Source organism: Heptranchias perlo, chromosome 2 (assembly GCF_035084215.1).
Source record: "Heptranchias perlo isolate sHepPer1 chromosome 2, sHepPer1.hap1, whole genome shotgun sequence".
Classification (NCBI taxonomy): domain Eukaryota; kingdom Metazoa; phylum Chordata; class Chondrichthyes; order Hexanchiformes; family Hexanchidae; genus Heptranchias; species Heptranchias perlo.
This window is the reverse complement of record NC_090326.1, coordinates 20,036,097-20,061,209: the sequence shown is the minus strand read 5'-3', so window position 1 is coordinate 20,061,209 and position 25,113 is coordinate 20,036,097. Positions and strand designations below refer to the sequence as shown.

At 46.6% G+C, this 25,113-nt stretch overlaps 1 protein-coding gene across 1 annotated transcript in view; it reads left to right on the top strand.

Moving 5' to 3' along the window:
* The window catches only part of LOC137335661 (collagen alpha-6(VI) chain-like), a 199,558-nt gene that overhangs the window by 52,486 nt on the left and 121,959 nt on the right, over window positions 1-25,113 (top strand). The window contains exons 11-13 of the mRNA XM_068000953.1: window positions 13,003-13,139; window positions 13,407-13,499; window positions 13,624-13,677. Of these exons, the coding sequence (XP_067857054.1) occupies window positions 13,003-13,139; window positions 13,407-13,499; window positions 13,624-13,677 (284 nt within the window). The remainder of the gene's footprint in view (window positions 1-13,002; window positions 13,140-13,406; window positions 13,500-13,623; window positions 13,678-25,113) is intronic.

The window sequence follows — 25,113 nt, the reverse complement described above, 5'->3', positions numbered from 1 at the left end:
TCCTCAGGAAAGGGAATTATTGCACAAACCAGACAAGATTTGCAAAAACGTGGGAGTAGTGGTGATAACAAATTTTAATGTGCTTTGCAAAGCTAACGAAACTAAATCAAAAACATGACATTCTGTCATACACCCTTGTGCATCCCCTTTGTGCTCACAAAACCTTAGCCTTATGTTTACGGGAACCCCTACGTGGTGCTACCCCTGTGGCTTCAGCAGAGGTAATGGAAGGTTGCTCTTGTCCATGCCCTGACCGATGAGATGCTTTGCGCGGACGCCCTCTGGGTTTCGGTGCCCGTGAGGGCCCCTCCAAAGACTGTTCCGCCTGCACCTGTGCAGGGGCTAACCCGGCCACCTGGAGAGGAGGCAGCATTGTGGGTACTGGTTGAGAGTGGGGCAGTGGGTGAGACGTGGGAGCGTTTTGAGTGGTGTCCCCACTTCCATGTCCACTTTCGCCATCATCCCTCTCCTGGACCAGGCCCACATCACTCTTTCCACCCTATTTACTCTATCAAAACCCCTCATAATTTTGACCACCTCTATTAAATCTCCCCATAGCCTTCTCTGCTCTAGAGAGAACAATCCCTGCTTCTGGGCACCGCACCTTCGGAAGGACATATTGGCCTTGGAGGGAGTGCAGCGTGGGTTTACTAGAATGGTACCTGGACTTCAAGGGTTAAGTTACGAGGAGAGATTACACAAATTGTGGTTGTATTCTCTAGAGTTCAGGAGGTTAAGGGGTGATCTGATCGAAGTTTATAAAATATTAAGGGGAACAGATAGGGTGGATAGAGAGAAACTATTTCCCACTGGTTGGGGATTCTAGGAGTAGGGGGCACAGACCAAAAATTAGAGCCAGACCTTTCAGGAGCGAGATTAGAAAACATTTCTACACACAAAGGGTGGTAGAAGTTTGGAACTCTTTTCCGCAAACGGCAATTGATGCTAGCTCACTTGCTAATTTTAAATCTGAGATAGATAGCTTTTTGGCAACCAAAGGTATTAAGGGATATGGGCCAAAGGCAGGTATATGGAGTTAGATCACAGATCAGCCATGATCTTATCAAATGGCAGAGTGGGCTTGAGGGGCTGAATGGCCTACTCCTATTCCCATGTTCCTATGTTTTAATCTCTCCACATAACTGAAGTCCCCCATTCCTGGTACTATTCTCGTAAATCTCCTCTGCACATTCTCCAAGGCCTTAACATCCTTCCTAAAGTGTGGTGCCTAGAATTGGATCTGATACTCCAACTGAGGACTTAGGTTTACCATAACTTCCTTGCTTTTGTACTCTGTGCCTCTATTTATAAAGCCAAGGATCTGTGATGCTTTTTTTAACAGCCTTATCGATTTGTCCTGCCACCTTCAAAGATTTGTACCCCCGGTCTCTCTGTCCCTGCACCCCTTTTAAAACTGTACCATTTAGTTTATATTGCCTCTCCTCATTCTTCCTTCCAAATTACAGTAAATGTGTAAATATTTCTTGTGATGTATATGTTAAATTTTCAACAGAAAAAAGTGGACCTGGTAAAGTTGCATTGATGTCTAAATAGCTGCTCTATTTTCATATTTAAGGTATCTAGTGCAGGATAAATTATTTTTGGCTTGAAAGGGAGAAGTACATTAGATTCCAAAATGCCTCCAAACCCCCTTTAGAAAATTAATCTGGCATCTTACAAGTCGCATTTCCTTCAGAGGATTTGAAATCCCATCTGCAAACAATGCAGATGGGATTTTCTACTGGCTCCCTGGTGTAACTTGAGTCGGCAGGGGTGGAAAATTGGATGGAGAGCTGTTCTACCAGTTCCCTGCAGCCCTTGCCATTCTCTGGATTTTCTGATGGAAGTGACAGGAGACGTAGAATATGTCTGCCTTAACATGCATGGGTGTATTCAAAATGATGGGAATACCTCACACAAATTATTAACTGTCTTTTGGGCTAGGAATTCTGGTATGTTCCTGGCATCCAGGGTTGCAGTGGGCGTACAGCAGGATTTAAAATTTAAAGGGCCACCTTGCCCAGTACAAACGATAACAGAGCTGGATTTTAGATTTTTTTAAAAATCTATTTTTTGGCCTGCTCTGAAGGCTGTCAGCCAAATGCTGTGATGCAGCAGGTGCCTGAAACCTCTGCATCCATTTTCCTGCCTCCCCCAAGTTTCCAGATGGAGGTGGGAATTTGCCAAGTAGCCTATGAAAATTGCTGGGGTTGAGGGTATAATCATGAGTGCATATCATGCCCTGCTGAGTTTCTGCCAGGTTTTAACAGGAGCAGAAAGTCCTGCCTACATTGCCTCCAGATACACAGAATGTTGCTCATGGCATTGACTCTGGTTGACACTTCCTCCGATTGCCCTGGGCTGCATTTCTTGAAGACCTGTTGCACTCACTCCCGATTGTTGAAGTGCACTTGCTGTTGGTTTACTATTCCTCTGGGCTTTTCTTAGATTTGTACATTAAACATTGCCAGACTTGGCAGCCAGTATTCTGAGTGCTGTTGAATTAAAAACATCTGTGTGCCATCAGATACTATGTTTTTATGTCATCATTGTACAGAATTTCACCTTTGTGTACATTCTACATGCCAAAAGATTATTTAATTTAAACACAGATGACAGAAGTAGAGAATGTGAGAACAAAATTGGAATAGTGGTGTCACTATATGCAGCTACAGACTGCAGCGAATAGAGCTCATACGTAAAATCAACCTTAGTCACTTACAGCAGTGTGGTCTCCAGGCATGATTGTCAGGGGAATTACCCAATCATCTACATTCTGGCCAAGAATATTGGTGTCACTATATGCAGCCAACAAAATTCGCAAGCAAAATTCATGAAGGGTAATAAGTATATGGAATACTCCTCTCAAAAACAGCTAACAGCTATTCCATTAATTCCTTTAAAGAGAAACAACTGAATAAACATCTTTATTTTGATGTTTCAATACACATTTTATTGAAAACTTCTTCCACTATAGTAGACAGTTGGAACATACTATCCAGATTTAAAGCCAGTCCAAAAATAAAGTTATACAAGCAATGAGTTCTTCCTGCATTTAAAACATTGTAATAGGGGTTCCATTAAAAGGCAATAACTAGAGAATATCTCCAGAGGTCCCTTAGTTACAGTTCCACCACGAAGATTATGGGCCTAAATTTTAACTAGGAGGCGGGATCTCAGCGGAGTATCGAACCAACGCGAGGGAATAACCTACTTGACCTCGTCCTCACCAATCTACCTGTCGCAGATGCATCTGTCCATGACAGTATTGGTAAGAGTGACCAACGCACAGTCCTCGTGGAGACAAAGTCCCGTCTTCGCACTGAGGACACCATCCAACATGTTGTGGGCACTATCACCGTGCTAAATGGGATAGATTCAGAACAGATCTAGCAGCTCAAAACTGGACATCCATGAGGTGCTGTGGGCCATCAGCAGCAGCAGAATTGTATTCCAGCACAATCTGTAACCTCATGGCCCGGCATATTCCTCACTCTACCATTACCAACAAGCCAGGAGATCAACCCTGGTTCAATGAGGAGTGTAGAAGAGCATGCCAGGAGCAGCACCAGGCGTACCTAAAAATGAGGTGCCAACCTGGTGAAACTACAACTCAGGACTACATGCATGCTAAACAGCGGAAGCAACATGCTATAGACAGAGCTAAGCGATTCCACAATCAACGGATCAGATCAAAGCTCTGCAGTCCTGCCATATCCAGTCGTGAGTGGTGGTGGACAATTAAACAACTAACAGGAGGAGGAGGCTCTGTAATCATCCCCATCCTCAATGACGGTGGAGTCTAGCACGTGAGTTCAAAAGACAAGGCTGAAGCGTTTGCAACCATCTTCAGCCAGAAGTGCCGAATGGATGATCCATCTCAGCCTCCTCCCGATATCCCCACCATCACAGAAGCCAGTCTTCAGCCAATTCGATTCACTCCACATGATATCAAGAAACGGCTGAGTGCACTGGATACAGCAAAGGCTATGGGCCCCGACAACATCCTGGCTGTAGTGCTGAAGACTTGTGCTTCAGAACTAGCCGTACCTCTAGCCAAACTGTTCCAGTACAGCTACAACACTGGCATCTACCCGACAATGTGGAAAATTGTCCAAGTATGTCCTGGCCACAAAAAGCAGAACCAATCAAATCCGGCCAATTATTGTCCCATCAGTCTACTCTCAATCATCAGCAAAGTGATGGAAGGTGTCGTCGACAGTGCTATCAAGCGGCACTTACTCACCAACAACCTGCTCACCGATGCTCAGTTTGGGTTCCGCCAGGTCCACTCAGCTCCAGACCTCATTACAGCCTTGGTCCAAACATGGACAAAAGAGCTGAATTCCAGAGGTGAGGTGAAAGTGACTGCCCTTGACATCAAGGCAGCATTTGACTGAGTGTGGCCCAAGGAGCCGTTGTAAAATTGAAGTCAATGGGAATCGGGGAAAACTCTCCAGTGGCTGCAGTCATACCTAGCACAAAGGAAGATGGTAGTGGTTGTTGGAGGCCAATCATCTCAGCCCCAGGACATTGCTGCAGGAGTTCCTCAGGGCAGTGTCCTTGGCCCAATCAGCTTCAGCTGCTTCATCAATGACCTTCCCTCCATCATAAGGTCAGAAATGGGGATGTTCGCTGATGATTGCACGGTGTTCAGTTCCATTCGCAACCCCTCAGATAATGAAGTAGTCCATGCCCACATGCAGCAAGACCTGGACAACACCCAGGCTTGGGCTGATAAGTGGCAAGTAACATTCGCGCCAGACAAGTGCCAGGCAATGACCATCTCCAACAAGAGAATCTAACCACCTCCCCTTAACATTCAATGGCATTACCATCGCCGAATCCCCCACCAACAACATCCTGGGGGTCACCATTGACCAAAAACTGAACTGGACCAACCATATAAATACTGTGGCTACAAGAGCAGGTCAGAGGCTGGGTGTCTGCGACGAGTGACTCTTCTCCTGACTCCCCAAAGCCTTTCCACCATCTACAAGGCACAAGTCAGGAGTGTGATTGAATACTCTCCACTTGCCTGGATGAGTGCAGCTCCAACAACACTCAAGAGCTCGACACCATCCAAGACAAAGCAGCCCGCTTGATTGGCACCCCATCCACCACCCTAAACATTCCCTCCCTTCACCACCAGCGCACAGTGGCTGCAGTGTGTACCATCCACAGGATGCACTGCAGCAACTCACCAAGGCTTCTTTGACAGCACCTCCCAAAGCCGCGACCTCTACCACCTAGAACAACAAGAGCAGCAGGCACGAGGGAACAACACCACCTGCACATTCCCCTCCAAGTCACACACCATCCCGACTTGGAAATATATCGCCGTTCCTTCATCGTTGCTGGGTGAAAATCCTGGAACTCCCTTCCGAACAGCACTGTGGGAGAACCGTCACCACACGGACTGCAGCGGTTCAAGAAGGCGGCTCACCACCACCTTCTCCAGGGCAATTAGTGATGGACAATAAATGCTGGCCTCACCAGCAACGCCCACATCCCATAAACAAATTTAAAAAAATAATAGGGTAGGAAACCCAGTGAAAAAAATCGAGAGGTTTCCCAAGCGATTGCGACTCACTCGAAGCCATTTAACTCAACTTCCAGGTTTTGCATCTTCAAGCTGCACAGCGGGTGCACTGCGCACCTGCATGACGCATTTAAGTCCACTATTTAAAGGGCCACTCCAACAATGTATTTTGAAGGAGAAAAGAGGCTCAAATGAGTATGCAACGTTCCAGAACCAAGCCAGCACCTGGGTTCTCCGACACTACCCTGGAGACATTGCTGGGCAAAGTGAGAAACAGGAGGGAGTTCCTTTATCCACCGGACAGGAGAAAGAAACCTGGTTCTTTCACAAAGAAGGCATGGCTGGAGGTGGCAGAACAAGTGAGCAGTAGGAGCACGGTGTCCTGATAGTGGCTGCAATGCAGAATGAGATTTAATCACCTACCCAGGTCAGGAAAAGTGAGTACAGTTATTGATTGACCTGCATTCTGTGGTGAACATTACCTCCACTGCCCCCCCACCCCCCACACTGCCCTGCGAAGCCTACTCCATCACATCACTCCTCACACCCACGTAAGGCTCAGTGTCAAGTTACCTTCACTTTTTGCACACTTCTTCTCCCCCACCCCCTTTTGTGCACCCACCTCTCCCACTCACCCCAATCCTTTTCCAATGTGATCAATCTGTCTAATAGTCACCCTCTGATTCAACTGCTTCATTGTCATTCCGACCCAAAGCAATGCATCCATTGGGTGACCACTTCATCCTCACTCACTCACATGTCTGTACTTTCTCCCCTTGTAGAAAAAGAGCACAAAATGCAAGGGAGAGGGTGAGGACTGGAGGGGAGCCTCCACAAATCGTGGCCCTCACAAAGGTGGAGGAGGAGGTGTTAGAGATAAGACAGACGGTGGATTGTCTGGCTGTGGGGGATACTGAGACTGGAAACCCGCAAACGTCTGGTTATAGAACTTTAACATTCGTCACACACAACATGGATTGATGTTATCAATGATTGGCCTGTTGCACAACTCAGTATGCTGATCACAACATTACTTCTGCGATGAGTGGAGTCACGGACTGAAGACGTGGTTGAGGGTGATTCCTCAGAGGAGCTCCTTGCTTCTGAGGGCGCACTGTCACATCTTAGGCGCAGAAACTTACACCTTGGTGGGTCCTATTAGAGAGGTAGTTGGGTTGTCACCAGGTGAGTCAACACACACATGTGAGCACGAGCAGACACTGATGGCAGGGGCAGCGGTGGAGAGTCCGCATCGGTGGGCGTATTCTTCTCTAAGCTCTGCTCAGCTGGACACAGATGCTGAACCTTGGTGGCCATCCTTGTAAAGGAGAATGATAGAGGTATAGGAGAACTTTGCGAGGCAGTGGAAAATGTACCATGCACACTCTCCACAATAGCAGAGAGGATGGAGGAGTCCAACTATATAGCTAGTGGACTGGTGGCACAGGTAAATGCAAGAATGTCTGCGATGGAGAGAATGGCAGCCTCCATTGAGCTTCATGCACGGACTCTGGGCAAACTACATTCTGCTGCCTTAGACAGGGAGACAGAGACATTTGCACTGGCCTTAAAAGGTATCACTCATGTCCTCCAAACTGTTGTCCAGCAGAGTGGTAGGAGTGATGTGGGCCTGGCCCAGGAGAGGGATGGTGGCGAAAGGGGTCATGGAAGTAGGCACGCCGCTCAAAGCGCTCCCATGTCTCACCTGTTGCCCCCCTCTCCACCAGTACCCGCAATGCTGCCTCCTCTCCAGGTGGCCGAGTCTGCTCCTGCACAGGTGCAGGTGGAGCAGTCATTGGAGGGGCCCTCACGGTCTCCAAAACCCAGAGGTCATAGGCCGAAAGCATCTAAGCAGTACGGGCATGAATCTGAGCAACCTGCCCCTACTCCTGCTGCAGCCTCAGGGGATGCATCACGTAGAAGCGGTAGGAAGAAGAAGTCGAAGGTTTTGTAATCACCAAGCGTGTCAGACAGACTGTCATGTTTTTCATATTTATTTGGTTTATGTTAAATTAAACGTTATGATTATCACCACTGCCACGTCTTGTCCATTCTTGAGACCCTTTTGTGAAAGCTCCCTTCTATATCTATATCTCAGCCTTGAATATACTCAACGACTCAGCATCCACAGCCCTCGGGGGTAGAGAATTCCAAAGATTCACAACCCTCTGAGTGAAGAAATTCCTCCTCAGCTCAGTCATAAATGGCCGACCCCTTATCCTGCAACTATGCCTTCTAGTTCTAGACTCTCCAGCCAGGGGAAACAACCTGTCAGCATCTACCCTGTCAAGCCCCCTCAGAATCTAATATGTTTCAATGAGATCATCTCTCATTCTTCTAAACTCCAGAGAGTATAGGCCCATTCTACTCAACCTCTACTCATAGGACAACCCTCTCATCCCAGGAATTAATCTAGTGAAGCTTCGTTGCACCGCCTTTAAGGCAAGTATATCCTCCCTTATAAGACCAAAACAGCCCTGTACAATTGTAGTAAGATTTCCTTACTCTTGTACACCAACACCCCCTTGCAATAAAGGCCAACATGCAATTTGCCTTCCTAATTGCATGCTGCACCTGCATGCTAACTTTTTGTGTTTCTTGTACCAGGGCACCCAAGTCTCACTGGACACCAACATTTAATAGTTTCTCACCATTTAAAAAATATTCTGTTTTTCTATTCTTCCTACCAAAGTGAATAACCTCACATTTCCCCACATTATACTCCATCTGCCACCTTCTTGCCCACTCACTTAACCTGTCTATATCCCTTTGCAGACTCTTTGTGTCCTCCTCACAGCTTATTTTCCCACCTAGCTTTGCATCGTCAGCAAACTTGGATACATTACTCTCGGTCCTTTCATCTAAGTCATTAATATGGATTGTAAATAGCTGAGGCCCAAGCACGAATCCTTGTGGTACCCCACTAGTTACAGCCTGCTAACCTGAAAATTACATGCTTATTATTTGGCTGTAGTCACTTTGCAGATCTTCTTATGAGAATCTATCAACTATGAGTGACTCCCTGGCGTGACGAGCAGCCAGATGAGACGCTGCTCTACCGATGGTTCGCCCGTCATCCCCCTCCTCCTCATCCTCCTCCTCCTCCTCCTCCTCATCTTCTTCAATGCTGATGGCAGCTGCGGCTGCTTCTTGAGTGCATGGGACCTCATCCACCTGTAACCCTCTTTGTTGAACGATGTTATGCAGGACGCAACACACGACAATTATTCTGCACACCCTCGCTGGTGAGTACTGAAGGGCTCCTCCAGATCGATCCAGGCACCGGAAGCGCATCTTCAGCACTCCTATGGCTTGCTCTATGAAAGACCTGGTGGTAAGGTGACTGTTGTTGCAATGCTTCTGTGCCTTGCTGGTGGGGTTCCTCACAGGTGTCATGAGCCATGTCTGCAGGGAGTATCCCTTGTCTCTAAGGAGCCAGTCCTTAAGTGTGTCTTGTGCGAGGAAGAGGGCTGGGATGTTGGATTCGCGCAGAATGAAGGAATCATGGCAGTTGCCAGGGAATTTGGTACACACCTGCAGAAACCTCTTCTGGTGGTCGCAATCTAGCTGCGCATTGATGGAGTTAGATCCCTATCGGTTGATGAACAGCCCTGGCTCATGTGTAGGTCCTCGGATTGCTACGTGTGTGCAATCAATTGCACCCTGCACCCGTGGGAAGTCAGCCAGAGAGTGAAAACCCACTGCCCTCTCAGTTTGGCTGATGTCGTCACAGGGGAAGTTGACGTAGTCGGATGTCCTGGCAAACAAGCCATCCTGTTGTATACACTTATGGGCGGACGACTGAGAGATCCTGGTGATGTCACTGGTGGTGCCCTGGAAGGATCTGGAGACAAAAAAGTTGAGGGCAGTGGTGACTTTCACTGCAACGGGCAATATGTGGCATGAAGGAGCCTGCAGATGCCTGTGCCCACCTGGCCATTCAATCTGAGCTTTCGTAGGCACTGCTGCTCAGAAAGGTCCACAAAGCTCAGCCTCTGCCTTTAGACCCTCTCATGTGAATAGTTCCTCCTGCGACGTCGGCCCCTCCATTGGTCTCCTCTCTGCTCTTCAGCAGGTCACTGTGGCACACTTCTGTCTTGCGGAGCTGCAACTCCCAGAACTGCACGCCGTGCCTGGTGTGGATGCTGATGTGTCTCCTCCTTAGATGTACTGCTGAATACATCCATTGCGCCCCCACCACCCATCCTGATGGTGCCAGTGTGAGGAGGGGTCCAAAATGCAGGCAAATATGTGTGAACACAAGGATTCTGAGTGTGAACACAAGAATTCTGAATGTGAACAAAGAAATCTGAGTCTGAATACAGAGAACTCCCAGCCAAAGGTTGGTCTGAGAGAACTGACTGCCCTGCTGCAAAATCTCACCTTTTATCCCCATGTGTCCATCACTGGTTTAAAGGTCCAAATAGCTGCTGGCTGCAACTCACCTCTGTTTCCATGGCATGTTTCAGAGGCCACGGAAGAGACGTTGAGGCAGAGTTAAAATCATTTCTCTGTCTCAATCCACAAAAAATTGATTGATGTAAGTACTTCAATGATGTTAATTGCCGCTTTAAATGCAACCGGCAGGACTTCCGGGTTTCCGAAGCGTACGCGCCCAGATACGTCTGGGTGAAACTCATTTCTTGGCAGGTTGGTGCCGGGTTTCGTTCCCGCTCCAAACTTTTAAAACTTTTACTGCCCTCTTGCCCCCAACCCACCCGTTCGTCTGGGTTAAAATCATGCCCATGATCCCGGATTTAACTTTCCCAGACCAGTGAACAGGGACGTAAACATTTGCTTTAAGAATGAAATTGAATAAGATTAAATGCGGAGATAGGTGATTTTTCTTGATGAACAGTCAACAGGAAACAATGATCTGGGTCCTGTTGGAATCATAGTAATTTACACGATGCAGCTGCTCAGGTTTAGACTGTAGGGTTAGATTGTTACCTTGAAGTTTTGTTCGAATATTTAGAACCTTTGAGGTGCAGTTGATTTTAATTTTTGGGCGGCTAACTGGCGAGCACGCAGCAAAGAGAGGCACCAAACGGGCATCGCAGTGTAACTCATTAGATGCAGGCTGGCACAATATCGGGTGACCCAGACGCCGCTAGGCCAGCAACAAGGTAGATCCGAGGTGGGGAGCGGGGGGAGGGGGGATATAATCACGGAGGAGGGAAACATAAGAACATAAGAAATAGAACCTTCCTCTCTTATTCATACATGTTGAATTAGAAAACCTGCAAAAACTGATGAAAACTTCAAAAAGCTGACACAGCTCCAAAAAAGCTGAAATCCAAATAAAATGTACAGCACTGAATGTAAATCTGTAACTAAGGTCACTACTTTTTAGGGTGACCGAATAAGTTAAATTCCTTTTTTATTACATGGGATTTTAGGAATGAATGACAGTGGGCAATTTAGTCTGACTCCTCTTTTGACACTGATAGATTCAGTTATGTGCTTCAAACAAAAAAATCATATTCACCAATCTCAGAAGATGCAGCTCCAAAGCAAGTGGTGGTTCCTGGCTCTGTTCTCCAAGATTATTGCCATTTTCCTCTCTCACCCTTGCCTAGGGCAACAGTTAAGTATTGACAATTGTCATCTATGTGCCAACTTCCTGGTTGCACATTTTACATCACATTCTCCTGTGTATTTTACGTCACTTTGTCCACTGGATTTTACATCAGTCCCTCCCTTGATACATTTTACATTACTCTCTCATAAACAATTCACACAATCAGTCGCTGCTGCATATCTGCCATTCGATGCAATTTCATCACTAGCCAGCAGAGTAGCTACCTAATTGACCTGCTGCAAATGTGCATATGATTTATTTCCAGTATCCTGAGATGATTTCAGAGCAGCAGTAAACACTGGCACAGACACAATGCAACAAATGCTGACCGTCAACTGTGAAACGTTGATGGTTAGCATTTATTTCCATTTTTGCCACTAACCATGTTTTTTCCACCTCATGCATCTTTTGTGGATACTGGTTAGCGTCGATGGCTTAGAATGGCAATAGAAAGAGTAGGCCCAAGGCCCACCTGACACTGGGCCACGGATTCATTTGCCTCAGACCGCAAGCTGTGGACACCTGCTGGGTGTCCCTCGACAGCTCGCTGTCAAAGAACATTGAATTTGTGGCCGCTGCATCACCAGCAGATCAGGTAGGGCTTGGGAGAAGGTGGGGGTGACCGGGAGAGGGACGATCGAGAGCAGAGGCGAGCAGGAGGGGGCAACCGAGAGAGGGGCGACTGGAAACGGGGTAGGTCGAGTAGGCGATCGGGAGGGGGGGGGTGAGCAGTGGCTGGCAGTGGCCCGTGGTTTTAATGTGGAGCCAGGAGGAGCACTCTTGCACCTTCTGACTCCACATTCAGGTAAATATTTTCTAAAAACCTTACCTTTTTGGTGGCGGCCTGCAGCAGTCACTTAAGGACCGCTGGTTAGGTCGCATGTAGACCTGGTTTTCCTGAATACAGCAGGGGTGGGAAGAGAATTCATTGCTGGAGATGCTGTAGCTATGATTGGATAGGTAACCATGGAACCAAGCAAGGGCACGCCCACTGAGCTGGACAATGGAGGAGGGACTTTAGAGGAGGATGGTGTGATTGACAGCGTGAAAGGCTGCAGAGAGGTCGAGGACGAGTAGGGAAAATACACTGGTCACAGTCACAGAGGATGTAATTTGTGACTTTGATTCAGGCTGTTTTAGTGCTGTGGCAATAATGGCAACCTGATTGGACAGATTCAAACATGCAGTTGCAGGAACAATGGGCATGGACTTCGGAGAGGAAAGGGAGGTTGGAGATGGGGCAGTAATTTGCAAGGACAGAGCAGTTAAACGTTTGTTTTTTTTGAGGAAGTACAATGACAGTTCTTGAGGAGAGGGAACCATTTGTAATATCAGCTACCGAGGAGAAGGGGTAAGAAAAGGGAGTTGGTTGGTGAGCAATTTAGTGGGAATGGTGCCAATGGAGCAGGAGGAGGATCTCATGGACAAGATGAGTTCAGAGAAAATGCTTCAAACTGATTCCATTTTTGGGGGGGGGTGGAGGGAGGCTACATTTTCCCTATTATAGGTAGACACATTGCAGTTAAAAAAAAAATTACATGATCATGAGACAGTTTATACTGTGAAATGGTTGGATGAATTCAATTTTTTGCTTTTTTGGTGAACAGTTTGTTCCTTGTGTCTCTGCCAAAAATGTAAATGATTCAAAAGATTGCCAACTTCCATTCACCTGTCTCAGAAGATTTTAATTTTATTATTCCTTAATTTCTGTTCAGGGCAACTGCTACATGTATTTTATAATGTCACTTGATATATTTCCTTAGAACATGCTGGTCCCCACCATTTAACAATGGCTGCCAGCCATCCAATCAGAATCTTCAATATTACTCAGTTATCTACAGTAATATGTAATAAATAAATGGTCATTTTATAATGACAGGAGTCCATGCCCTCATCACTGTGGCTCTGGAAGGTGCCCTGAATGTTCCTCTTATTGACTTTGGAACCGGATTTGGATACAAACAACAGCTATCAATTGAAATGGAGGATATTGGAAGTGCTTTGCTTAAACAAATAGTAAGTGACCCTGAGAAAAGCAATTCAGGATATTTTGTAAGTTTCTCTAAGAAAATAGAAAATGGCCTATTAATTCAATTACTCTTAATATGTAGTTTGATTATTTTATTTTGGTGATTGATCCTAATATCGATTCATCAAATTTACTCTTGATGAAGAATTTTCTGTTCAGTGACTTAACTACACTTAGAAACTCATTATGTAATAAATTTCTTCTGAATTAGTATTATATTAAAAATTATTAAAATTAGAATGTTTTGCTTTTAGAGTGCAGTTATGGAAACGAAGTGTTGTAATATCCATTGCACGTGCATGGGAGAGCCAGGTGTGATTGGTTTGCAAGGAGGAAAAGGACAGAAGGTAAATGAATAGTCTATTTGCACTTTTAACAGTTTCTTGATAAATATGACTCATTGGGGTTTAGAAAAAAAAGTATTATGCCTTTTCTATTAATTGCCTAATAGACATTTTGATGTTATTTTAGGGACGTCCAGGTCCAAAGGGATTTCTAGGCTATCCAGGAGAAGAAGGAGGACCAGTAAGTTGGTACTTTTAACAGATTCTTGTCAAAAATTGTCATCTGCCCTCTTTTACATGGTGAGGTGCAACTGCTTTTGTTTCTGAGCTCTATGGCATTTACCAGATGCCAGACCAAGCAACAACTACTTGCATTTACATAGCGCCTTTAATGTAGTAAAACATCCCAAGGCGCTTCACAGGAGTGTTGTCAAACAAAATTTTACACTGAGCCACGTAAGGAGATATTAGGACAGGTCAAAGCTTGGTCAAAGAGGTAGGTTTTAAGGAGCGTCTTAAAGGAGGAGAGAGAGTGGTAGAGAGGTGAAAAGGTTTAGGGAGGAAATTCCAGAGTTTAGGGCGTAGGCAGCTGAAGGCATGGCCGCCAATGGTGGAGCGATTAAAATCGAGGTTGCACAAGAGGCCAGAATTGGAGAAGCGCAGAGATCTCGGAGGGTTGTAGGGCTGGAGGAGATTACAGAGACAAAGAGGGGCGAGGCAATGGAGGGATTTGAAAACAAGCTTGAAAATTTTAAAATCAAGGCTTTGCTGGGCCGGGAGCCAATTTAGGTCAGCGAGCACAGGGGTAATGGGTGAATGAGACTTGGTGCGAGTTAGGATATGGGCAGCAGAGTTTTGGATGAGCTCAAGTTTATGAAGTTTGCTAGTGCTGTCGGGGAGAGTTTAAACTAGCTTGGCAGGGGGATGGCAACCTGAATGTGGATTCAGGTGGGATAAAGTCAGAACTGGAAATGGAAGGCAGAAAATTAGCGAGTGAGTCTGGAAGGCAGAGGGAACAAAGGTTAGAAAATAAAGAACAGAGGAGTTTGGCAGGCCTTAAATGTATTTACCTCAATGCAAGGAGTATAGGAAATAAGGCAGATGAGCTGAGGGCACAGATAGACACGTGGCAGTATGATATCTTAACTATTACAGAAACATGGGGCAGGACTGGCAGCTCAATGTCCCTGGTTACAGGATTTTCAGATGTGATAGGGGGACAAAAAAAGGAGGGGGGATGGCAATTTTGGTTAAGGAAACAATTACAGTTGTGAGGAGGGATGATATTTTAGAAGGAGCATCAAATGAGGCCTTATGGGTTGAGTTAAAGAACCAAAAAGGGGCAGTCACACTACTGGGAGTCAGAGGGAGATAGAGGAGCAAATATGTAGGCAAATTTCTGAGAAGTGCAAAAACAATCGGCCAGTAATAGTAGGGGATTTCAACTACCCTAATATTAACTGGGATACAAACAGTGTGAATGGTATTGAGGATGCAGAATTCTTAAATTGCATACAGGAGAATTTTTTTAGCCAGTATATAGCAAGCCCAACGAGAGGGGAGCAGTTCTGGATTTAGTTCTAGGAAATGAAGAGGGGCAGGTGGACGAAGTAGCAGTAGGAGAGCATTTTGGTGGTAGTGATCATAATACAGTTAGCTTTAGCATTGTTATGGAAAAGGACAAAGACAGAGCAGGAGTTAAGGTTTTCAATTGGGGAAAGGCCAATTTTACTAACCTGAGAAGTGATTTAACAGAAGTAAACTGGAAACAGCTACTTGAAGGTAAATCAGTGTCAGAGCAGTGGGAGATATTCAAAGGAATGATTCAAGGGGTTCAGGGTAAACATTTTACCACAAAGAAAAAGAGAGGGGCTGCCAAATCTATAGCCCCCTGGATGTCAAGAAGCATTCAGGGTAAGATAAGGCAGAAAAAGAAAGCCTATGATAGACACCGGAAACTCAATACTACGGAAAGCTTGAAGGAGTATACAAAGTGCAGGGGTGAAGTTAAAAAGGAAATTAGGAAAGCAAAGAAAGGGCATGAAAAAATATTAGCAGGTAAAATCAAAGAAAACCCAAAGATGTTTTATAAACACATTAAGAGCAAGAGGATAACTAAGGAAAGAGTAGGGCCTATTAGAGACCAAAAAGGTAAACTATGTGTGGAGGCGGAAGATGTGAGTGTGGTTCGTAATGAATACTTTGCATCTGTCTTCACAAAGGAGAGGGTTGATACAGGGATTGAAGTTAAGGAGGAGTGCGAAATATTGGATGGGATAAACATAATGAGAGAGGAAGTATTAAGGGGATTAGCATCTTTGAAAATGGATAAATCACCAGGGCCGGATGAAATGTATCCCAGGCAGTTAAAAGAAACCAGGGAGGAAATAGCGGAGGCTTTAACAATCATTTTCCAAACTTCACTGGATACAGGCGTAGTGCCGGAGAATTGGAGGACTGCTAACGTCGTACCATTGTTTAAAAAGGGAGCGAAGGATAGACCGAGTAATTATAGGCCAGTCAGCCTAACCCTGGTGGTGGGCAAATTATTGGAATCAATTCTGAGGGACAGGATAAACTGTCACTTAGAAAGGCATGGACTAATCAAGGACAGTCAGCACGGATTTGTTAAGGGGAGGTCGTGACTGACTAACTTGATTGAATTTTTCGAGGAGGTGTCAAGGAGGATCATTGAGGGTAGTGCATTTGATGTAGTCTACATGGATTTTAGCAAGGCTTTTGACAAGGTCCCACATGGCAGACTGGTCAAAAAAGTAAAGGCCCATGGAATCCAAGGGAATGTGGAAAATTGAATCTAAAATTGACTCAGTGGCAGGAAGCAAAGGGTAATGATCGACGGGTGTTTTTGCGACTGGAAGGCTGTTTCCAGTGGGGTGCCGCAGGGCTCGGTACAAGGTCCTTTGCTTTCTGTGGTATACATTAACGATTTGGGCTTAAATGTAGGGGGCGTGATTAAGAAATTTGCGGATGACACAAAGATAGGCCATGTGGATGATAGTGAGGAGGAAAGCTGTAGACTGCAGGAAGATATCAATGGACTAGTCAGATGGGCAGAAAAGTGGCAAATGGAGTTCAATCCAGAGAAGTGTGAGGTAATGCATTTGGGGAGGGCAAACAAAGCAAGGGAATACACAATAAATGGGAGGATACTGAGAGATGTAGAGGAAATGAGGGACCTTGGAGTGCATGTCCACAGATCCCTGAAGGTAGCAGGACAGGTAGATAAGGTGGTTAAGAAGGCATACGGAATACTTTCCTTTATTAGCCGAGGCATAGAATATAAAAGCAGGGATGTTATGCTGGAACTGTATAAAACACTAGTTAGGCCACAGCTTGAGTACTGCGCACAGTTCTGGTCACCACATTACAGGAAGGATGTAATTGCACTAGAGAGAGTGCAGAGGAGATTTACGAGGATGTTGCCAGGACTGGAGAATTTTAGCTATGATGTCAGATTGGATAGGCTGGGGTTGTTTTCCTTGGAACTGAGGGGTGATTTGATTGAGGTGTACAAAATTATGAGGGGCCGAGATAGAGTGGATAGGAAGGACCTATTTCCCTTAGCAGAGGGGTCAATAACCAGGGGGCATAGATTTAAAGTGATTGGTAGAAGGATTAGAGCGGAAATGAGGAAAAATGTTTTCACCCAGAGGATGGTTGGGGTCTGGAACTCACTACCTCAGATGGCGGTAGAGGCAGAAACCCTCAACTCATTTAAAAAGTACCTGGATGTGCAGCTGAAGAGCCATGACCTGCAGGGCTACGGACCAAATGCGGGAAAGTGGGATTAGGCTGAGTGGCTCATTTCTCAGCCGGCGCGGACACGATGGACCGAATGTCCTCCTTCTGTGCCGTAAATTTTCTATGATTCTTTGGGAGGCCGGCCAGGAGAGCATTGGACTCACACACAGGTACACAGAAGAGAAGCCAATGCAAGGACCTCACATCACTGGATAGCTTAAATACTTTCTTCGTGAAACTGTGGACTGCTTCAAATTTAGATTCCAGTGAGAGCGATTTTAACTTCTGGGTAGTTGACCAGCGGAGTATACCAGCAGCCCACCCGTTCTGGGGTGAAGAGGCTGGAACCATTTTGAGGTACCGGCCTCATTTAAATAGAACTGGCAAGCTGCAGCCAACAATGTAGCTCGCTGGCTACAGGCCTGCCAGTATTGCCTGGCAGCAAGGTAAGTCCAGGGTGGGAAAGGTGTTACGATCACGGAGTTGGGGGGAGCCCGGTGTGGCAGCGTCCCAGATTATTCCTGGCCTCATAAAAATAATTTAAAAACTGATCTTTCTAGGGCCTTTTCAGCTCAATCATCAGTGAAACTGGTTGGAGAGTGCATGGCTCATGCTCCAACCAGTTTTATCCTAAAGTGGTAATTGGGGTTCTATGTACATCACAGGACCCCAATTTGGACAGTAGAAGAGGCCTACCAACTCAGTAGGTGGGCGGTCCCTCTGAAAGTGGCAGTGGGCTGATCATCGGCGTTAACGGGGTGATAGGTCTGTTTTAAGGTCATCAATGCTGATTTTGACAAGCTAAAATCGATCCCAGTTTCTTTTTCTTTTAATTCGTTCAGGCGTCACTGGCAAGGCCAGCATTTATTGCCCATCCCTAATTGCTCTTGAGAAGGTGGTGGTGAGCCGCCTTCTTGAACCGCTGCAGTCCGTGTGGTGAAGGTTCTCCCACAGTGCTGTTAGGAAGGGAGTTCCAGGATTTTGACCCAGTGACGATGAAGGAACGGCGATATGTTTCCAAGTCGGGATGGTGTGTGACTTGGAGGGGAACGTGCAGGTGGTGTTGTTCCCATGTGCCTGCTGCCCTTGTCCTTCCAGGTGGTAGAGGTCGCGGGTTTGAGAGATGCTGTCAAAGAAGCCTTGGCGAGTTGCTGCAGTGCATCCTGTGGATGGTACACACTACAGCCACTGTGCGTCGTCGGTGGTGGAGGGAGTGAATGTCTAGGGTGGTGGATGGGGTGCCAATCAAGTGGACTGCTTTGTCCTGGATGGTGTTGAGCTTCTTGAGTGTTGTTGGAGCTGCACTCATCCAGGCAAGTGGAGAGTATTCCATCATACTCCTGACTTGTGCCTTGAATATGGTGGAAAGACTTTGGGGAGTCAGGAGGTGAGTCACTCACTGCAGAATACCCAGTCTCTGACCTGCTCTTGTAGCTACAGTATTTATGTGGCTGGTCCAGTTAAATTTCTGGTCAATGGTGACCCCCAGGATGTTGATGGTGGGGGATTCGACAATGGTAATGCTGTTGAATGTCAAGGGGAGGTGGTTAGATTCTCTCTTGTTGGAGATGGTCATTGCCTGGCACTTGTCTGGCGCGAATGTTACTTGCCACTTATTAGCCCAAGCCTGGATGTTGTCCAGGTCTTGCTGCATGCTGGCACGGACTGCTTCATTATCTGAGGGGTTGCGAATGGAGCGAGCACTGTGCAATCTTCAAACCCTAGTTCACACAGCACTGATAAAATTCACTTTACAAAAGGGGACTTAAAAGGGGTGAAATTGGTCATAGGCAGTAGTGCAAAATGTGTGATAGTGAATCAGACGCTCGTTATACTCCTCACCCAATTTCCCTTTCCATTGAAGTCCATTGGGGTGGTTGTATTGTGGGCAGCTGATCCATTAGCGCCCATTTGTTGCCCACATCGAAGTTAATAGACTCTGGAGTGAATTTGTAGATGAGCTTGGTGTCTCTGTTGAATTTACACAGGGTTTTTGAGTTTAGAACTTGAGCCATTCCAGAATTATTCCAAAATGCCCATAAAAAGAGTTAAAATTGCTGTTAAAGAGTGAGCCCTCGCATCAATGTCCCACATAATCAAATAGCTGTAAAGACTTCATCAAACATTCCTCAATTATTATGACTATTTAAAAAAATAGATATGTATTTATTTATAACAGTGAATCCTGGTAGTATTGAAGGAACCAACTTGGAGGAGTTAATTATCTTGATCTTGCAGGGGTGGTAACCCCTTCTGCTGGGGATGATTCATACCACCTACCATATCAAATTCCTGCTCTTGATTTTTGTATATGTAGACAATGCAAGGACATCAGGGGAGATCATTACATATTGCCTAAGTTTACATTTCTCTCCCGCTGGGTATCAAATAACAAACACCAGGAGATAGTTGTTAATGTATTCCAGTCCAACCAGGAGAAAAAGGACCTAAATATCTTGTGCTATAATTATATCTAATATGCTAAGAAAATAAATGAGGAAAGTAGGATTATAAAAGATTTAGTTCTCTCCTTCAGCCTATATTAGTCTACTCCTAATTGTTGTCATTTTTTGCACTAAAAGAAATTAAATTATCCAATAATTTGCATTAAACAATATACATAACACAGCAAAGTGGGAATTTGTGTGCTTAAAAAAAATTGAATTATCAGATAATTTGAACTGAGCAACCTTGAATTAAGAGGAGTAGACAATACACAGAATCTGTGACCCAGTTTGGAAAGTTTGCATTATCACTGCATTGAATCCATTTATCATACAACTGTGTAAATTATCTTATTAACATATACAAAGTATATTTACATCAGAACCAGAATGTGACCGCTGAGTGAATTATTCTGAAATGGAAACAGGTTTTTGCGTATAATACAATTGACTCTTTGATCCCACTAATATAACGCAGCTGTGTGTTGGCTGTAGTGGCATTGAATCATTGAGCTGAAATCCAGTTGTTGCTGGTTTGGGGAATTGCTAGGAACAATCTTTCACAAAAACTCAGTGACATGCATGATTTTTACTTCATTGTGGTTTTTATATTTTTATCTTAGCTTATGTTAAGTCAAGTATCTGGGACAATTGATGGCTCAATGTCCTTCATGCTGTTAATGGATTAATTGCATCCTCTTGTATGATTAGTGTCTTACCATGATGAAAATGTCCATTTAACCTTTTCCTGTGTGCTCAGCTTGCTCCAACCTCTACAATTTGGTTTGCTGCAATTGCATTTATCTTTCCTTTTAATCCAAAACTACCTCCAAGGGGTCGATTTTCGGACGTCCGAGCGGGTGTGTTCGTGGGGGGGGCTGCTAAAATTCGGGATTCCTAGGGCGGGTCCGGAGCCTGGCTCCAACCCGCCCACTTCCGGGTTCCCCAATGATGCGCTTAGATGCGCACGCAGCCCCCGCATGCGGGACTCCTACCGGCAATTAAAGCCGGCGGGATCCCACTTAAACCAATTAATTAGATAGTTCAGGATTTTTTGCATACCTGATTGGGATGATATTTTAGGAGGGGTGGGATTTTCATCTCAACTGAGCGTGTTTCCCGACTGGGGGAAATACTCCCAGTTGAAACAGACGTGTTGCAGCCACCAGCCTGTGGGAGCTGCAAAGGTCCATTTGACAGGTGGTGGTGGGGGGGGGGAGACCCTCACTCATTGCAGGAGGCCACTCTGTCACTTTGGACAAAGTTTGGCCTCCACCACCGTCCTCCTAACACAAAAATTCACAAACTTGCAACCTTAACTCCGGTGTGCAGACACATTTACCTACGTTGCGGACCCCCTCAAATGTACATCTTACGGATGGGGGCCGCCATAGCTGCAATCATGACCTCATCGCCGGCCACCTCTGACGTGGAGCTCCACAACACAGTGCTGTGAACCATCCACCTGCACAGCAGGAGAGAGGGCAACTGCAGAGAGAGATGCGTTGCAGAAGGCACTACCCTCACCACAGGGTCTACAGACTGAGGCTCAGCTTCTTGGACCTCTCTGAGGAGCAGTGCACACAGAGGCTCAGAGTCATTCGACATGTAGTCGTGGACATCTGCAGCCTCCTTGATGCCGAGCTGCTCCTGGCTGGTCCGACCACCATCTTCTTACCTGTCGCTGTCAAAGTCACCACTGCCCTCAAAAAACTTCTCCAGATCCTTCCAGGGTGCCACTGGGGACGTCGCCAGTGTCTCTCAGTCGTCTGCGCAAAACAACCCTGAAAATACACCTACTCCCACTCTGCAGTGACACAATGGGCGGCATCAGGTGTGGGTCTTCATGGTGATCCTCAGGAAAGGGAATTATTGCACAAACCAGACAAGATTTGCAAAAACGTGGCAGTAGTGGTGATAACAAATGTTAATGTGCTTGGCAAAACAAACAAAACTAAATGAAAAACATGACATTCTGTCATACACCCTTGTGCATCCCCTTTGTGCTCACAAAACCTTAGCCTTACGTTTACGGGAACCCCTACGTGGTGCTACCCCTGTGGCTTCAGCAGAGGTAATGGAAGGTTGCTCTTGTCCTTGCCCTGACCGATGAGATGCTTTGCGTGGACGCCCTCTGGGTTTCGGCGCCTGTGAGGGCCCCTCCAAAGACTGCTCCACCTGCACCTGTGTAGGGGCAGACTCGGCCACCTGGAGAGGGGGTAGCATTGTGGGTACTGGTTGAGAGGGGGGCAACGGGTGAGACGTGGGAGCGCTTTGAGTGGCGTCTCCACTTCCATGTCCCCTTTCGCCATCATCCCTCTCATGGGCCAGTCCCACACCACTCCTTCCACCTGCTGGATGACAGTTTGGAGGACTTGTGTGAAGCCTTGGAAGGCCAGTTGTAATGTATCTGTCAGCCTGTTTAAGGCGGCAGAATGTTGCTCACCCTGAATCCGAACGGCCTTTGTCAGGGCCTGAATGGACTCATTGTTGAGCCGTGCTTGAAGCTCGATGGAGGCTAGCCTTTCCTCCATCGCAGACATACCTGCACGTCTCTGTGACAGTATTCCACTCATGCAGGAGTTGGACTCCTCCATCCTCTGTGCGATTGTGGAGAGTGCGCGTGGCAACTGTTCCAGTACCTCGGCAATGTGCTGCTGCCCCTCGATGACTCTCCTTTTCATGGCTGGCCCCCAGGGTTCAGCATCTGGGTCCAGCTGAGCAGAGCCTGGAGAAGAGTGCTCCCACCGACGCAGACTCTCCACAGCTGCCCCTGCCACCAGGGTCTGCTCGTGCACACATGTGCGTGGTGACTCACCTTGTGCAAGCCCAACTAACTGAGGACAGGGAACCACCGAGGTGTGTGTATCTGCGCTGGTGGATGGCTGGCTCAGATGTGACGATGCACCCTCAGAGGCCGGCAGGTCCTCTGAGGAATCGCCCTCCGCAGTCACGGTGGTCGCAGATGGCCCTGCAAGAGAACAGAAAGCAATATGTGTACAGATGTTGAGGTGCTGCAGATGCCAAGTGATGTTAAGATCATTCGCTATCATGAGTGCTGAGTGCTAGATTTCTGTCACCAGCCGTTTGTGCGCTCCCAGTCTTGGCGTCCGCCACGGACAGGCACTCTAGCGTGCGGCTTATTTCCATTGCCTGCTGCTCTGCATCCGTTAGGACCACCTGATGTGGCGAGCCCCCTCCGGTCCTTGCCCTCCTTCTCCTATCAAGGCAAAACACAGAGAGGCGTGATTGAGTGATGGTTGCATAGTGACCCGCTGCATGCATTGGTGTGGGTGGGGGTGACCGTGAGGGAGATGCATGGGAGGGTGCATGTGAGACATAGCCATGCGATTGTATGAGGATTGGGTTGCGTGGTAGTGTTCGAATAGGAACTGGGGTGCTGAGTAAGTGCAGGCAAGGTGAGGATGATGGTTGAGTGGATGTGAGGAGTGATGCGAGAGCGTTGTGGTGGCAGTGCAGAAGGAGTTGTGTGGTGGTGGAGGTGATGTGGAAGACGGAGTGTGGGAGAATGCGTAAGTATACTCACTTTGGCTGACCTGGTTAGGTCATTAAAGCGCTTCCTGCACTGGACCCAGCTTTGGCCGACATTGCCGCTGCTGCTGACCTCCTCGGCCACCTCAAGCCAGGCCTTCTTGGTGGCAGAGGGAGGCCACCTCCTCCCATCAGATGGGAAAAACATTTCCCTCCTTCTCCTCACCCCATCGAGCAGCACCAGGAGTGAGGAGTCAGAAAACCTTAGAGCAGCCTTGCCTCTGGCCTGCTCTATTCTATTATTTTGGTTATTTGCTGCAGGAGGAGCATTGGAGGACTGCCCCTTTAAATAGGGCTCCTCCTGCTGACAGCCCGGAAGCACGCGTAAGTACATTCAACTCGGCTGCGATCGCGTGCGGAGCACCCCGCTTTCACTGGACGCGTTACCCACGCGCCCAGTCGACTCCCCGTTGCCAACCCGCCTCCCTCCTAATATCAGGCCCCAAATGTCTGTTCTGCAAATGTAGATTCCATAACTGAAGTCATGTAACTGATGTCTGTAACTGAATTAAAATCAGTTCAAATATTTATTCTAGTGTCCAAAAGTATTCAGTATTGGAACGAGACAGAGAAGCAGGGTTGGGCAAGATTTTGAGATGGGGAAAAAACAAAAGAAGCAAGCAAAATTAGGGAGAAAGGCGAGTACCAAACTGAATCAATAAGGAGACAGAGAAGGAAGGAAAGAAAATGGAAAGATGCTCATCGACTCTGCAAAAGGAGCTGGTTCTGAACTTCTCATTTATACTCCATAACTACAGTTAGCACCCAGGCATGGAAAGCATGTAGATCTGCACTTGGTTTAAAAGCATTTCAATTGGGTCAAAATTGGGTGGGTTCTACACAAGGCACATAATCTACTCTGTCAGATTACCGACCTGGCGATGAAGGTGAAAATGAACCCCCATGTGCATAATTTTCCACTGTTTCCTTTACAAGCCTGTATTAGCTGAGCATTCAAAGTTGCTGTGCTTCTATGGAAATCAGTTTAAAAGACAAGTGGGGTGAATTTCCTTGAGGCTTCTATTGCTCCGCCAGTGTAATTTCAGTGGCAGTTTGGCAGAAATCCCATTTACGCACATAAATGGGTTTCCGCCAAAATCATGATGGCTGAGCGGGAGAAGCCCTAGGGAAATTCCCCCCCCCCCCCCGCCCCATCTCCCCTTTCGTGAAACATTTTAAAAACATTCTCCTGTTAATGTTTTCAGTTTTAGCTTGGGGTCGAAAACGACGATGAGATTGCAAACAGTCTGGTTCAGCCTGAGACAATGTCCAGGGAGTGGGATGGAATGAGTGACGATGGTATGGAGTCTTTCCAGTGTTTAACTGGAGAAAATTGCAGTTAATCCATGACTAGATATCGGACAAGCAACCTGACAACACAGAGGCAGTGGAAGGGTTGAGAGAGGTGGTGGAGAGATCGAGCTGGGTGTCGTCAGCGTATATGTGGAAGCTGACCCCAAGTCTGTGAATGATGTTGCCAAAGGGCAACATGTAGATGAGGAAGACAATTGAGCCAAGGACAGATCCTTGGAGGACTCCAGAGGTAACAGTGCAGGAGCGGGAAGAGAATCTATTGCAGGAGATGCACTGGCTATGATCGAATAGATAAGAGTGGAACCAAGCTAGGACAATTCCACAGAGCTGGACAATGAGGGAGATGGTGTGGTTAACAGTGTGAAAGGCTGCGGAGAGGTCGAAGAGGACAAGGAGGGAAACTACACTGTGGTCACAGTCACAGAGGATGTCATTTATGAAATTGGTTAGCTTTAGTGTTGTCACAGGGATGTAAACCTGATTGGAGAGATTTGACCATGACCATGAAAGGTGGGCTTGAATTTGGGAGGTGACAACATGTTCAAGAACTTCGGAGAGGAAAGGGAGGTTGGAGATGGAGCAATAGTTTGTTTATTTGAGGAGGG